Genomic DNA, 16,831 nt, shown 5'->3' on the forward strand with positions numbered 1-16,831 from the left:
AGCATTAATCGAATATTTGTCAAAATGTCTAGAGTTAATTACTTGATTGAGTGAGTGATTGATTATTTGCTTTAGTGGGCATGGTACATTGTATGTGTAATGTTTAAGTTTGAAGATCTGTCTAGCACTGTAATTTATTATCAGTGATAATATATCAGGTCTGATTCAGTAGTATAGTATCCAGTCTTCTCCTCTCCAAGCATTCCATTTCCTGAAGTAGGCTTTAGTTGGGAGAGGAAGATTAAGGCCTCCTGGAGGAGTGGCACAATGCGGTATTAGAGGCTGAAGAGAGAGAGAGAGCTAGAGGGGGAGAGAGGACCGGAGGAAAGAAATAGAGAGAGAGAGAGAGAGAGAGAGAGAGAGAGAGAGAGAGAGAGAGAGAGAGAGAGAGAGAGAGAGAGAGAAAGGGGGAGAGGACAGGAGGATAGAAATAGAGAGAGAGAGGAACAGAGAGAGAGGAACAGAGAAAGAGAAGGAGACAGAGAGAGAGAAAGGGGGAGAGGACAGGAGGATAGAAATAGAGAGAGAGAGAGAGAGAGAGAGAGAGAGAGAGAGAGAGAGAGAGAGAGAGAGAGAGAGAGAGAGAGAGAGAGAGAGAGAGAGAGAGAGAGAGAGAGAGAAACAGAGAGAGGAACAGAGAAAGAGAAGGAGACAGAGAGAGAGAAAGGGGGAGAGGACAGGAGGATAGAAATAGAGAGAGAGAGAGAGAGAGAGAGAGAGAGAGAGAGAGAGAGAGAGAGAGAGAGAGAGAGAGAGAGAGAGAGAGAGAGAGAGAGAGAGAGGAACAGAGAGAGAGGAACAGAGAAAGAGAAGGAGACAGAGAGAGAGAAAGGGGGAGAGGACAGAGGAGAGAATAGAGAGAGAGAGAGAGAGAGAGAGAGAGAGAGAGAGAGAGAGAGAGAGAGAGAGAGAGAGAGAGAGAGAGAGAGGAACAGAGAGAGAGGAAAAGAGAAGGAGACAGAGAGAGAAAGGGGGGAGAGGACAGGAGGAAAGAAAGAGAGAGAGAGAGAGAGAGAGAGAGAGAGAGAGAGAGAGAGAGAGAGAGAGAGAGAGAGAGAGAGAGAGAGAGAGAGAGAGAGAGAGAGGGGAACAGAGAAAGAGAAGGAGACAGAGAGAGACTGACTGCTTCTCCAATAAAACTGGAGCTTGGCTGTCACTGGCCTGTTGAAGGTTACTGTAATTTGGCCACTATAACAATACTTGTACTGGAGAAAGTCCTCTACAGTTAATGATGCAACTGTGATGTGTATTGCGTTGGCAAATAGCAAACGGGGAGATTGAAGATAGTTAAACCCACATACATTTGGCAAGATATGGAACTTTTAAAAATTATTATTATAAGAATTTTTTTTTTTAAATACAGGGACAGTGCACATTAATCAACATCAATATTACTGTGGGTTGGTGTTCAACTCAATACTAGGATGGTGTTCTTAATATTTTGTCCACTCAGTGTATATGTATATATAGGAAGGTAAGGTATTATAAACCCAAACAGTGTTAACCACCTTCTTCACCTGTTTTTATGCAGAGATTATGCAGAGATACTTGAAGTTAGACTTTCAATTTCTCCTCATTGACAAGAACAGCTAGTTGGGAAGGGTCAGTGATTTTCTTAGAAGTACATAGAAACAGTCTTGTCAATATTTAAACATAGGCAGCCATTTAGAGATGTGGACTATAGTTTCAGTTAACTTGTTAACATCTTGTCTGTTTTTTGAGTGTACATACAGTACTGTATCGTCTGCATACATCTGCATGGTAACTTGTGGGCAAGAAAGTGGGAGATCATTTATATAGATGGTAAACATAAGGGGGCCTAATATTGACCCTTGTGGGACCCCAATGCTATAGTAAAGAGAGTCATGGAAAAAGAGAGAGGGAGAGGGAGCATCATCTGAGTGTATACAGTTCTGTTCTGTATGTCTGTTTGATTTGCGAAATTAGAAGACCTTGTCGTTGAGCTGCCAAATATTACTTCGCTGCCCTGAGCTTGGCAATGTCCACGTCATCTATCATTTTCTTACGATGGACTATGTTGGCATGGAAACTTTCCAAAAACCTTTTTAGTTTTTCAATTTTTTTGGTTCCTGAAAGCATTTGGGTTATTAGACAAATGAAGTACAAGGCCTTCTTTTGCTTTGCCGACTTGCTTTTCATTCCTGGCGCTGGTGCTTTTATCATAAGCACTAGATAGTCATTCATTTATAGAATCAACGCCGGGAACATCTTTTGTGATCTCATATTAAATTTCCCCCCGAATCCACCCCTTGGCAAAAATTACTCACATCGTTAAAAAATATTTAATTAGGCTGTAGTTTATACAGGCTCACGGGGGAGTGGTGATTTGCATGCAGCAGGTCGCCCTGCGTACTGTGTGAGGGAGATTGGATGTGAGAGGGGTTCTGCGGGTCACAGGCTCAGCCAAGGACTACCATTTGCCAAGGTCAGGCAGGTAGCCGGGTGCTTCCCCTGGGTCCCGTCCAGCACACAGAAAAGACAGCTCCAATTGCCCTTAATTACTGGCTTCCTTTAAGCCACTGGCTGTCTGTTTTTGTTTTAGAATACCCTCAGCTTCTGATGCCGACAATGCTGTAGTCATATCTGTGTTCCCCTTCCATTTGTTTTTGAACCAGGAGATACCCAGAGATATTCGCTCGGGCCCTGTGACGCCAGGTTTATTTTCAACTGTAACACTTAAGAGCACAGGTCTCTTATTCTTCTGTCATTGGAGAGTTTTTAGGGTTTATTATCCAGGCTGGTGCACCCTCCCTCTTATTTGAACAGCTGTTCCTAGAATAAGTCAGAAATTACAGTGCCTTCAGAAAGTATCCACACCCCTTTACTTTTTTACACATTTTGTTGTGTGAGAAAGTAGGATTAAAACAGATTTAATTGTATTTTTTCTGTCACCGATCAAAATACTCTAATGTCAAAATGGAAGAAAAATGTGAACATGTGTAACAACAACAAAAAAAACACACTAATATATCTTGATTAGATAAGTATTCAACCCCCTGAGTCTATACATGTTAGAATCACCTTTGGCAGTGATTACAGCTGTGTGTCTTTCTGAGCCCATGTTGGATTCTGCAACATTTGCCCATTATTCTTTTCAAAATGATTTAAGCTCTGTCAAGTTGGTTGTTGATCGCTTCTCGACAACCATTTTCAGATCTTGCCATAGATGTTCAATTAGATTTAAGTCAAAACTGTAACTCGGCCACTCAGGAACATTCACTGTTGTCTTGTTAAGAAACTCATGTAGATTTGGCCTTGTGTTTTAGGTTATTGTCCTGCTGAAAGGTGAATTAATCTCCCAGTGTCTGGTGGAAAGCAGACTGAACCAGGTTTTCCTCTAGGATTTAGCCTGTGCATAGTTACATTCCATTTATTTTTATCCTGAAAAACTCCACAGTCCTTAACAATTACTAGCAAACCCATAACATGATGCAGCCACCACTATGCTTGAAAATATGGAGAGTGGTACACCATAATGTATTGGATTTGCCCCGAACAAACATAAAGTTAATTGTTTTGGCACATTTTTTGAGCTCTTACTTTAGTGCCTTGGATGCATGTTTTGAAATATTTGTTATCTGTATAGCATTCCTTCTTTTCACTCTGTCAATTAATTTAGTATTGTGGAGTAACTACAATGTTGTTTATCCATCCTAAGTTTTTTCCATAAACAGCCATTAAACTCGGTAACTGTTTTTTAGTCACTATTGGCCTAGTTTCTTCCTCTCTGGTAACTGAGTTAGGAAGCACGTCTGTATTTTTGTAGAGACTGGGTTTATTGATACACCATAAAAATTGTCATTAATAAATTTGCCTTGCTCAAAGTAATATTCATTGTCTGCTTTTATTTATTAATTTGTATCTACTAATAGGCGCCCTTCTTTGCGAGTTATTGGAAAGCCTCCCTGGTCTTTGTAGTTGAATCTGTGGTTGAAATTCACTGCTCGACTGAGGGACCGTACAGATAATTGAATGTATGGGGTACAGAGATGAGCTAGTCATTCAAAAATCATGTTAAACACTATTATTGCACACAGAGTGAGTCCATGCAACTTATCCAATTTGTAAGTCGCTCTGGATAAGAGCGTCTGCTACATGACTTAAATGTAATGTAAATGTATTGTGACTTAACCAAATTAACCACATGTTTACTTCTGATCTGATTTAGGCTTGCCATAACAAAGGGGTGGAATAGTTATTGGCTCAAGACATTTCAGCGTTTCATTTTAAATTAATTTGTAAACATTTTGAAAAACACAATTCCACTTTGACATTATGGGGTATCGTGTGTATGCCAGTGACCCAAGAAATCTAAATCTGCAGTCAGCATGCCAATTGCACACTCCCTCAAAACTTGAGACATCTGTGGCATTGTGTTGTTTGACAAAACTGCACATTTTAGAGTGGCCTTTTATTGTCCCCAGCACAAGGTGCACCTGTGTACTGGTCATGCTTCTTGATATGCCACACCTGTCAGGTGAATGGATGGTTTTTGGGCAAAAGGAGAAATGCTCACTAACAGGGATGTAAACAAACGTGAGAGAAATACGTTTTTTTTATGCATATGGAACATTTCTGGGATATTTTATTTCAGCTCGTGAAACATGGGAGCAGCACTTTACATGTTGCATTTGTATTTTTGTTTAGTTTAGTTAGCTCCGGCACTAGCTATCCAAACCACAACAAGAACAGCGGGAAACGGTCTTTTTTTCTTCTTTCCTTCTTCTTTTTAAACTGCTGAGCTTTATGCCAAGTGTTATCAATGAGGGCAATGTAATATGAATCATTAATACAAGAGTAATTATACTCTATCAAACGTGTAATATTCCATTTAGCTAATGTTAAATGCGGTAATTAATTCTGAACCCTAGAGCCAACATCAATTTATTGGATTAGTACTTCACAAAGTCACACCGATATTTTAGACATGTGTGGAGGGAATTTTTAGTCATCTGTAATGTTTCTTTCCTCGTGGGATTGTCCTCTACAGCGCGTTCATATTTCATCATTTAATATGCATGTTTGAAGACTTGTTATTTATTTATTCATGATTTTACATACAGTTTACAGTTTTATTTGTAATTTTACATAAGATAATTTCTCCTCATCTGAGTGTTGACTTAAATGGCTTTTAGTTTTTTTTTAAATAAAGTGTCTGTAATGGAAAAAGGTTCCTTGTGCAGTCACAAGTTATCTCTCTGCCCCTCCTCGAGTCTTTGTGACAACACACAGTCTACCTGTCTCTGGGGGTTTCTAAAACATATACACACAGACATTTCATCATTTCAAGTCTGGCTCTTGATCATGCATGTGTTTCCCTGCTCAGGCCAGATCTGCCCTGATGGCGTCTGATGGCAGGCGTGATTATTACAAACAGGTTAAGCAGAGCAGAGCGGAGGTGAGGCACACACACACACACAAACACACAGACACTGCACTTGGTTGATGCCAGGGAGTAATTGTGTCATAATGAAGGGGTTGTCTCCTGGCAGAGGGGTCCCAGTGCTTTTGAACGGGGAGCGATGACAAACCCCTCAGGGTACAAAGGCAAGGGGTGGTTGGGGAGATGGGGGTGGAGGGGTGAGAGATATCGAGAGAGAGAGAGAGAGAGAGAGGGAGAGAAAGAGAGAAAGAGAGAGAGAGAGAGAGAGAGAGAGAGAGAGAGAGAGAGAGAGAGAGAGAGAGAGAGAGAGAGAGAGAGAGAGAGAGAGAGAGAGAGAGAAAGAGAGAGAGAGGGAGAGAAAGAGAGAAAGAGAGGGAGAGAAAGAGAGAAAGAGAGAGAGAGAGAGAGAGAGAGAGAGAGAGAGAGAGAGAGAGAGAGAGAGAGAGAGAGAGAGAGAGAGAGGCAGGCTGTCCATCGTGTGATGATATTTGACAGTGGTGATTATTGCTTTGATGGAGCAGAACACTTAATAAAGGAAGATGACATTTCTGAAGCCCTACCTGATTAAGGGGCTTCCTTTTAAAACAAAGAAGTATGCCATTACGTCCTTTTTATGTTTGGTGGCGGTTGAATCAGATACTTTCATCATTAATATGAAACTCGGAAACTAGGAAACTCATTAAGTGGTGTCCTTTTTACTTTTGAAAAGCACACAGTCCTCTTTTTCCTTTTTTATGTTTGGTTGAATCAGGTGTTTTATATGAATATCTTCTTTCCTTCCTTCCCGGTCTGTCAGGTGTAATAGGCGTAGAGGGAGGTTCATAGGGGGGGAGATATTACTGCGTGACCTTCTACAGAATAAGCATGTTGCTAAGGGCGCCTGGCCCAGCCGTGCACCGGCCCTGACGATAGCTACCAACACCAGCCTCATTTACAATGCAAACGCAGCTGCTGTAATCCAAGTGTCCTTTCTGCAATCACAGAGTATAATCTGCTGCCTCTCTTGTAATAGACAACACTGGCCACTTTACTGCCCACGACGCCACACAATGAATATTTGAGCCTATATTATTTCTCCCCCGGCTATGCATTGTTCTCATCTGGGCATCAGCAAAGATTAAGGCAGATGAGTGCATTGTTGAGCCACTTGTGTGGAAAAGGAGGCTCATTCTAATGCAGTTAAAATAGTCATTGGTCGTGTTCATGAATTATAATGGGCAACAAAAGGTTTGTCTGCCGCCAAAGCCTGTGAAAGAGAGATAGCTTTTGGTCTGATTCATCTCCATTCTGAAATAGATTTTAAAGCACTTTGTGTAATGCATTCACCAGCCAGTCAGCACTGGGCTGGCACATTCACGCCGACCGCACGGGCTACTGTCATCTCTTATTATTGTATCTTAATCCAATTATAAATGGGATCTCTCATCCTTAGTCCAGTAATCCATGCCAGAGTGTTGCTCTTTAGGTTAAACACTGATGTAAAATGGTCTCTCTTTTCTAAGGGGGATGTGATTATGTCACTCCTTTGTCTGAGGGGAGATCCAGCCATTCGTAATCTGTAGGAGTTTCTAACCCCAGCCCAGCCACACGGCCTGACCCTCTAGCCCCCTCCATCTCTATCCCCAGCCACCTCAGCATCCACCTCTCCAGCCCTCTGAGAGAATCCCATTCGCCCTTGTTCTAGTAGATAGATAGAAGCCATAGGCTATGTCCCAAATGGCACACTTTTCCCTGTACAGTGCACTACTTTTAACCAGAGCCCTGTGGACCCTGGTCAAAACGTGGTGCACTGTAAAGGGAATAGGGTGCCGTTTGGGATGTAGAGGGAGACTCTGAGAAGACTTATTTGTAATGTATCATCTTCTTCTTTCTGTTGCTTCCTTTTACTTCATCTAAAGATATATGCATTGTGTCATGATATCTCTAACAGAGCTCTGTCTGTCTTTATCTAAAGATATATGCATTGTGTCATGATATCTCTAACAGAACTCTGTCTGTCTTTATCTAAAGATATATGCATTGTGTCATGATATCTCTAACAGAACTCTGTCTGTCTTTATCTAAAGATATATGCATTGTGTCATGATATCTCTAACAGAGCTCTGTCTGTCTTTATCTAAAGATATATGCATTGTGTCATGATATCTCTAACAGAACTCTGTCTGTCTTTATCTAAAGATATATGCATTGTGTCATGATATCTCTAACAGAACTCTGTCTGTCTTTATCTAAAGATATATGCATTGTGTCATGATATCTCTAACAGAGCTCTGTCTGTCTTTATCTAAAGATATATGCATTGTGTCATGATATCTCTAACAGAACTCTGTCTGTCTTTATCTAAAGATATATGCATTGTGTCATGATATCTCTAACAGAGCTCTGTCTGTCTTTATCTAAAGATATATGCATTGTGTCATATGTGTGTAACAGTGATAACACCAAGTAAAACTGAAATTATATCTTAAAACACAAATGATAAATATCCATTAACAAACTTCTTATAGCTTATTAGACACTTTTCCAATTCCTGAACACATACTACTTAAATAAAAAACAGCCATTTCTTAACAGAATCATGTCTATCTGTATCTAAAGATATGCAGTGCATTCAGAAAGTATTCAGACCCCTTGACTTTTTCCACATTTTGTTACGTTCCTCATCAAACTACACACAATACCCCATAATGGCCATGCGAAAACAGGTTTTTGCAAATGTATTTAAAAAATACAAAACAGAAATACCTTATTTACATAAGTATTCATAATTGACTCAAAATTGAGCTCAGGTGCACCCTGTTTCCATTGATCATCCTTGAGATGTTTCTACAACTTGATTGGAGTCCACCTGTGGTAAATTCAATTGATTGGACATTATTTGGAAAGACACACACCAGTCTATATAAGGTTCCACAGTTGACAGTGCATGTCAGAGCAAAAACCATGCCATGAGGTCGAAGGAATTGTCTGTAGAGCTCAGAGACATGATTGTGTAAAGGCACAGATCTGGGGAAGGGTACCAAAACATGTCTGCAGCATTGAAGGTCAACATGTCTGCCTCCATCATTCTTAAATGGAAGAAGTTTGGAACCACCAACACTCTTCGTAGAGCTGGCTGCCCGGCCAAACTAAGCAATGGGGGAGAAGGGCTTTGGTCACGGAGGTGACCAAGAACCCGATGGTCACCCTGACAGAGCTCCTTCCATCTCTTCATCACTCCACCAATCAGCCCTTTATGGTAGAGTGGCCAGACGGAAGCCACTCCTCAGTAAAAGGCACACGACAGCCCGCTTGGAGTTTGCCAAGACGAACCCAAAGGACTCTGACTATGAGAAACAATATTATCTGGTCTGATGAAACCAAGATTGAACTATTTGGCCTGAATGCCAAGCGTCACATCTGGAGGAAACCTGGCACCATCCCTACGGTGAAGCATGGTGGTGGCAGCATGGGGGGGTGTAACTCAGTATTAGGATGTTGTTCCTAATGTTTGTTATACTCAGTGTAAGATGTCAAAATTAAGCATGGTGGTGGCAGCATCATGCTCTGGGGATGTTTTTCCCGGCAGGGTCTAGGAGACTAGTCAGGATGGAGTGACAGATGAACGGAGCAAAGTACAGAGAGATCCTTGATGAAAACCTGCTCCAGAGGACCTCAGACTGGGATGAAGGTTAATCTTCCAACAGGACAGAGACCCTAATCACACAGCCAAGACAAAGCAGGAGTGGCTTCAGGACAAGTCTCTGAATGTCCTTGAGTGGCCCAGCCAGAGCCCAGACTTGAACCCGATCGAACATCTCTGGAGAGACCTGAAAATAGCTGTGGAGCGACGCTCCCCAACTAACCTGACAGAGCTTGAGAGGATCTACAGACAAGAATAGGAGAAACTCCCCAAACACAGGCGTGCCAAGCTTGTAGCGTCATACCCAAGAAAGACTCAAGGCTGTAATCGCTGCCAAAGGTGCTTCAACAATGTACTGAGTAAACTTTTATAAATGTAATATTTTAGTGTTTTTAAAACCTGTTTTTGCTTTGTCATTATGTGGTATTGTGTGTAGATTGATGAAGGAAAAAAACAATTGAATCAATTTAGAATAAGGCTGTAACGTAACAAAAGTGAAAAAAAAGTCAAGTGGTCTGAATTCTTCCCGAAGGCACCGTATACATTGTGTCGGGATATCTTTAACAGAACTATGTCTGTTTGCTGTGTACTGTCCTGCCTGGAAGTTCTTAGATACACCTTTGGACCAAAACATGTTGGAGAGACTCAGGGGTTTGTTGATTTCATGACAGAAATGATTCAGAAGCTATTACTATTAAATAGTCACCATTTGATTAAACAATGGTGTGGGTGGTTTTACCTTTGTGATGAAAAATGAAAAGACGTGGTGACAAAAGTGTGGGCATTGTTTTCCTGGCATTACCGTCCAGTTGACCTCTACGAAATTATTAACGTCATGCTTGTCATTTACAAAGTTGGGACACTATCAAGTTTGACAACAGAGACCTCATTTGGTTTCATTCGTTTTAGCGTGTCCTCTTGGTCAAGGACATCACTAAAACAAAGAAATAATAACGATAACATTGTTGGGTAATAGGTTTGTTTATCTTTGTTTTTCGTATCTACCTTCATGCATTTGCTAAACTTGCCTCACGCTTGATGTAAAAGCAGCCTATTCGGCAGACAGAGGATGTTCATCCCATAAGAATGAGTAGATATAGAAATAAGAATGAGTAGAAGTTGAATGCCCATGGTTAGAGGTTCTATATCTGTTCCACTCATTCTAATTCTATGGTTCATCGTGCCACTTGATTCTAGTGAAACTATAGGCTATGTTCAACCACTTTCATCAGCCTGCTATATTTTATGGTTTTAATATGTTTAATTGATTTTAAGTCGTGTTCTTGGCTAGACAGTAAGACACGCCCAAATACCTTGTAAATCGTAAACACATACAGCTACAACAGGAAGTTCACGTCACGGTATTGGTGTATCATTTCACTTCTTAATCATTGTTTCTGCTTGAGATGATAATTTATGAAGGACTAAATTGCTTAAAGGGATTTGACATTAAAGGGATTATTCCCATGTAATCCTCTGGTCCCAGTAGGCCCAACCTGATCAGTGAGCGCTGCATGGCCAAACACCACCAGCGCACTTTAGGAAATACCAACACACACACACACACACACACACACACACACACACACACACACACACACACACACACACACACACACACACACACACACACACACACACACACACACACACACACACACACACACACACACACACAAACACACTGAAGGAAATACCAACACACACACACACACACACACAAACACATTGAAGGAAATACCAACACACACACACACACACACACAAACACACTGAAGGAAATACCAACGCCATGCAATTGGATATTCAAGAAGGGGGTTCGTATTAGAGGCAGAGACATATTAACAGCCTGCTGGTTTTCCTTGTCATCCCCAATTAACGATGGCAAATCCTGTTTTCATCCTAGTAAATGAGAGTGTTTAAAGGTTAGGGGATTTCATTTATTTCATTTTATAACTAAAGCAGCTTGTAATTTTCTATGGGTGTTAAGTTCGAATTTTGGGAGGGGGGTTAGAATTAGGAATGGGAATTGTGTTGTTACAGGATCCTGTATACCTCTGGAGACACACACACACACACACACACACACACACACACACACACACACACACACACACACACACACACACACACACACACACACACACACACACACACACACACACACACACACACACACACACACACACACAGGTTCAGCCTATTAGGAGAGTAAAGGCTGTTGTAAAAACAAGACAACATACTCTGGACTGTTAGTATCTGTGTGTAGGTATGTGTGTGTGTGTGGGATGTTGCTGCATAAATACTAATAGTCCCTGTTCATGTCTTCCTCCCTGCAGGTGGAGCTGACAGGCAGCAGTGTGTTTGACTACGTCCACCCTGGCGACCACGTTGAGATGGCAGAGCAGCTGGGCATGAAGCTGCCTCCAGGCCGAGGCCTCCTCTCTCAGGGCACTGCCACAGAGGACGGCGCCAGCTCTGCCTCCTCCTCCTCACACGCAGAGACCCCCGAGCCAGGTGGGCTTTACAGGGCACCCGCCGTGGGCAAAGGGGGAGGAGAGGGAGGCAGATGGATGGGAGATGGTGGGGGGAGTGGGAGAGGGGGAGAGTTTGGGATGGGTGGGAGATGGTGGGGGAGTGGGAGAGGGGAAGAGTTGGGGATGGGTGGGAGATGGTGGGGGGAGTGGGAGAGTTGGGGATGGGGTGGGAGATGGTGGGGGAGCGGGAGAGTTTGGGATGGGGTGGGAGATGGTGGGGGGAGTGGGAGAGTTGGGGATGGATAGGAGACAGGGGATGGGGTGGGAGATGGTGGGGGAGTGGGAGAGTTGGGGGTGGATAGGAGACAGGGGGACGGGGTGGGAGATGGTGGGGGAGTAGGAGAGTTGGGGATGGATAGGAGACAGGGGGATGGGGTGGGAGATGGTGGGGGAGTGGGAGAGTTGGGGATGGGGTGGGAGATGGTGGGGGAGTGGGAGAGTTGGGGATGGATAGGAGACAGGGGGATGGGGTGGGAGATGGTGGGGGAGTGGGAGAGTTGGGGATGGATAGGAGACAGGGGGATGGGGTGGGAGATGGTGGGGGAGTGGGAGAGTTGGGGATGGGGTGGGAGATGGTGGGGGAGTGGGAGAGTTGGGGATGGATAGGAGACAGGGGATGGGGTGGGAGATGGTGGGGGAGTGGGAGAGTTGGGGATGGGGTGGGAGATGGTGGGGGAGTGGGAGAGTTGGGGATGGATAGGAGACAGGGGGATGGGGTGGGAGATGGTGTGGGGAGTGGGAGAGTTGGGGATGGATAGGAGACAGGGGGATGGGGTGGGATATGGTGGGGGAGTGGGAGAGTTGGGGGTGGATAGGAGCCAGGGGGATGGGGTGGGAGATGGTGGGGGAGTGGGAGAGTTGGGAATGGGGTGGGAGATGGTGGGGGAGTGGGAGAGTTGGGGATGGGGTGGGAGATGGTGGGGGAGTGGGAGAGTTGGGGGTGGATAGGAGACAGGGGGATGGGGTAGGAAATGGTGGGGGAGTGGGAGATGGTGGGGGAGTGGGATAGTTGGGGATGGGGTGGGAAATGGTGGGGGAGTGGGATAGTTGAGGATGGGGTGGGAGATGGTGGGGGAGTGGGAGAGTTGGGGATGGATAGGAGACAGGGGGATGGGGTGGGAGATGGTGGGGGGAGTGGGAGAGTTGGGGATGGATAGGAGACAGGGGGATGGGGTGGGAGATGGTGGGGGGAGTGGGAGAGTTGGGGATGGATAGGAGACAGGGGGATGGGGTGGGATATGGTGGGGGAGTGGGAGAGTTGGGGATGGGGTGGTAGATGGTGGAGGGAGTGGGAGAGTTGGGGATGGATAGGAGACAGGGGATGGGGTGGGAGATGGTGGGGGAAGTGGGAGAGTTGGGGATGGGGTGGGAGATGGTGGGGGAGTGGGAGAGTTGGGGATGGATAGGAGACAGGGGGATGGGGTTGGAGATGGTGGGGGAGTGTGAGAGTTGGGGATGGGGTGGGAGATGGTGGGGGGAGTGGGAGAGTTGGGAGTGGATAGGAGACAGGGGGATGGGGTGGGAGATGGTGGGGGAGTGGGAGAGTTGGGAATGGGGTGGGAGATGGTGGGGGAGTGGGAGAGTTGGGGATGGGGTGGGAGATGGTGGGGGAGTGGGAGAGTTGGGGTGGATAGGAGACAGGGGGATGGGGTGGGCATGGTGGGGGGAGTGGGAGATGGTGGGGGAGTGGGATAGTTGGGGATGGATAAGAGACAGGGGATGGGGTGGGAGATGGTGAGGGGAGTGGGAGAGTTGGGGATGGGGTGGGAGATGGTGGGGGAGTGGGAGAGTTGGGGATGAGGTGGGAGATGGTGGGTGGAGTGGGAGAGTTGGGGATGGATAGGAGACAGGGGGATGGGGTGGGAGATGGTGGGGGGAGTGGGAGAGTTGGGGATGGGGTGGGAGATGGTGGGGGAGTGGGAGAGTTGGGGATGGATAGGAGACAGGGGGATGGGGTGGGAGATGGTGGGGGAGTGGGAGAGTTGGGGATGGGTGGGAGATGGTGGGGGAGTGGGAGAGTTGGGGATGGATAGGAGACAGGGGGATGGGGCGGGAGATGGTGGGAGAGTTGGGGATGGGGTGGGAGATGGTGGGGGGAGTGGGAGAGTTGGGGATGGGGTGGGAGAGTTGAGGATGGATAGGAGACAGGGGGATGGGGTGGGAGATGGTGGGGGGAGTGGGAGAGTTGGGGATGGGGTGGGAGAGTTGAGGATGGATAGGAGACAGGGGGATGGGGTGGGAGATGGTGGGGGAGTGGGAGAGGGGAAGAGTTGGGGATGGATAGGAGACATGGGATGGGGGGGGGTGAGGGAGACAGTGTAGAGGGGGATGGGGGTGAGGGAGACAGTGTAGAGGGGGATGGGGGGGTGAGGGAGACAGTGTAGAGGGGGATGGGGGGGTGAGGGAGACAGTGTAGAGGGGGATGGGGGGTGAGGGAGACAGTGTAGAGGGGGATGGGGGGGTGAGGGAGACAGTGTAGAGGGGGATGGGGGGTGAGGGAGACAGTGTAGAGGGGGATGGGGGGGTGAGGGAGACAGTGTAGAGGGGGATGAGGGAGACAGTGTAGAGGGGGATGGGGGGGTGAGGGAGACAGTGTAGAGGGGGATGAGGGAGACAGTGTAGAGGGGGATGGGGGGGTGAGGGAGACAGTGTAGAGGGGGATGGGGGGTGAGGGAGACAGTGTAGAGGGGGATGGGGGGTGAGGGAGACAGTGTAGAGGGGGATGGGGGGATGAGGGAGACAGTGTAGAGGGGGATGGGGGGTGAGGGAGACAGTGTAGAGGGGGATGGGGGGGTGAGGGGACAGACAGGGGGTGTAGAGGGAGGATGGGGGGATGGGGGGAGGGAGACAGTGTAGAGGGGGATGGGGGGTGAGGGAGACAGTGTAGAGGGGATGAGGGAGACAGGGGGTGAGGGAGACAGTGTAGAGGGGGATGGGGGGGTGAGGGAGACAGTGTAGAGGGGGATGGGGGGGTGAGGGAGACAGTGTAGAGGGGGATGGGGGGGATGAGGGAGACAGTGTAGAGGGGGATGGGGGGTGAGGGAGACAGTGTAGAGGGGGATGGGGGGATGAGGGAGACAGTGTAGAGGGGGATGGGGGGGTGAGGGAGACAGTGTAGAGGGGGATGGGGGGATGAGGGAGACAGTGTAGAGGGGGATGGGGGGTGAGGGAGACAGTGTAGAGGGGGATGGGGGGGTGAGGGAGACAGTGTAGAGGGGGATGGGGGGGTGAGGGAGACAGTGTAGAGGGGGATGGGGGGGTGAGGGAGACAGTGTAGAGGGGGATGGGGGGTGAGGGAGACAGTGTAGAGGGGATGGGGGGTGAGGGAGACAGTGTAGAGGGGGATGGGGGGTGAGGGAGACAGTGTAGAGGGGGATGGGGGGTGAGGGAGACAGTGTAGAGGGGGATGGGGGGGTGAGGGAGACAGTGTAGAGGGGGATGGGGGGTGAGGGAGACAGTGTAGAGGGGGATGGGGGGTGAGGGAGACAGTGTAGAGGGGGATGGGGGGTGAGGGAGACAGTGTAGAGGGGGATGGGGGGTGAGGGAGACAGTGTAGAGGGGGATGGGGGGTGAGGGAGACAGTGTAGAGGGGGATGGGGGGTGAGGGAGACAGTGTAGAGGGGGATGGGGGGGTGAGGGAGACAGTGTAGAGGGGGATGGGGTGGCTTTTAATGAAAAAAATGATTGGTGTTAACATTAGAACAAAATGTGCCATCTTCAACATGGTTTCAAAAGGGAGAGCTTTTGGCATTTTTATGCTGTTTTGTAATTGCTTTACTTTGGATATTTGAAAAGCTATTATGAGTTTGGGTGTTTGGCTGGAATACCTGATTTTGTTATTGTTTTTACAATAGAGTACAGACAGTTTAGACCATGTCAGTACTGAGTTGCTGCATTTTATCCTTGTAGTGTCAAGTAAGAACAACAGTAGATTCATTTGGCTGTTGACTCACTCTCAGACCAGTCTGTGGGGGATTTCTGTAATGAAGGGTATGTGTGTGACATGATACGTCTGATGAGTGTCTCCAGCAATGCCCCAGATCCTCACAGGGACAGTGGAGAGAGAGACTGTGAAGCCCAGCCGTACTGTAACACAAGCTTACCCACCCTGCCTCCTTCCCCAATTTAATTAGAGAAGGAATTGTATAGAAGGAATGAAAAGAGGTGACATTCCTCATTGGGATTCTTTTCAGGCCTGTTATAGGCTTTGCCTTCCAAATGTTCCCATTTTCATTGTGTTGTACTGATGATAATTTAAGTATTAGGGGAAAATCCATTTATAAATTAAACAAAATGACTTGATATCCATCAGTCCCTTAGTTCATCAAGCTGTTCAAACAGGAGGAAGATTGGCTGGTCGGCCCGGGTCTTCGGAGAGACTCAGTAATTAGATCTGCGAAGGATTTATTCTTTGCTGATTGGGGCTTTAAATTAATTGAAGTTCCACATTTGTGGTTTTGTCCTTTTCGTACCTTTTTTCCCCGGCAGGAGATATTTCACACTGGCAGAGCAGCGGAAGAAGAGAGGAGAGGGAGAGACTGTGTAGGAGTGCTTTCCAATGTTCATTTCTTTGGCGAGGAGAGAGAGAGAGAGAAAAATAAAGAGGGTATCTAATGAGCGTTAGGGCTCCTGACATTGAGATTTATTTGTGTACACAGGGACTCATTATGGATGGGCTGTAGGAACAGAAAAAGGGCACCCAACACTTTCCCACCTCCACCACTTCCTGTCCCTTTCTCCTTTTTCTCCCTCGCTCTCTGTCTCTTTCTTTCTTTCTTTCTCTCTCTTCTCTCTCTCTCTCTCTCTCTCTCTCTCTCTCTCTCTCTCTCTCTCTCTCTCTCTCTCTCTCTCTCTCTCTCTCTCTCTGGCAGCCAAGTGAAAGAGAAAGCGGGCAGTGTTTAAGGGAATGCCAGGTTTTTCCATCCTCTTGTCACCTCCCACTTTACCCATAAACACACACACACAGACAGCGACCCCCCCGCCCACACACACACACGCACACGCACACGCACGCACACACACACACACACACACACACACACACACACACACACACACACACACACACACACACACACACACACACACACACACACACACACACACACACACACACACACACACACACACACACACACACACACACACCACAGACCGCCTTTTGTACATCCTCTCTCAGCTCCACCAACAGGGATGTCACATCTTCTTCCCCAGCCATACCTGCAGGATATAATAGTGTTATCAACAGTCTATTTTGCATACATGCAG

General features: G+C 46.7%; 1 protein-coding gene across 5 annotated transcripts in view; it reads left to right on the forward strand.

The window, feature by feature from the left end:
- The window catches only part of LOC124001919 (neuronal PAS domain-containing protein 3-like), a 406,591-nt gene that overhangs the window by 339,402 nt on the left and 50,358 nt on the right, over nucleotides 1–16,831 (forward strand). For all 5 annotated transcript variants that reach the window (XM_046309078.1, XM_046309079.1, XM_046309080.1 and 2 more), the window contains one exon: nucleotides 11,366–11,543. In XM_046309078.1, coding sequence (XP_046165034.1) covers nucleotides 11,366–11,543 — 178 coding nt within the window. The remainder of the gene's footprint in view (nucleotides 1–11,365; nucleotides 11,544–16,831) is intronic.

This window comes from Oncorhynchus gorbuscha, linkage group LG17 (genome assembly GCF_021184085.1).
Source record: "Oncorhynchus gorbuscha isolate QuinsamMale2020 ecotype Even-year linkage group LG17, OgorEven_v1.0, whole genome shotgun sequence".
Classification (NCBI taxonomy): domain Eukaryota; kingdom Metazoa; phylum Chordata; class Actinopteri; order Salmoniformes; family Salmonidae; genus Oncorhynchus; species Oncorhynchus gorbuscha.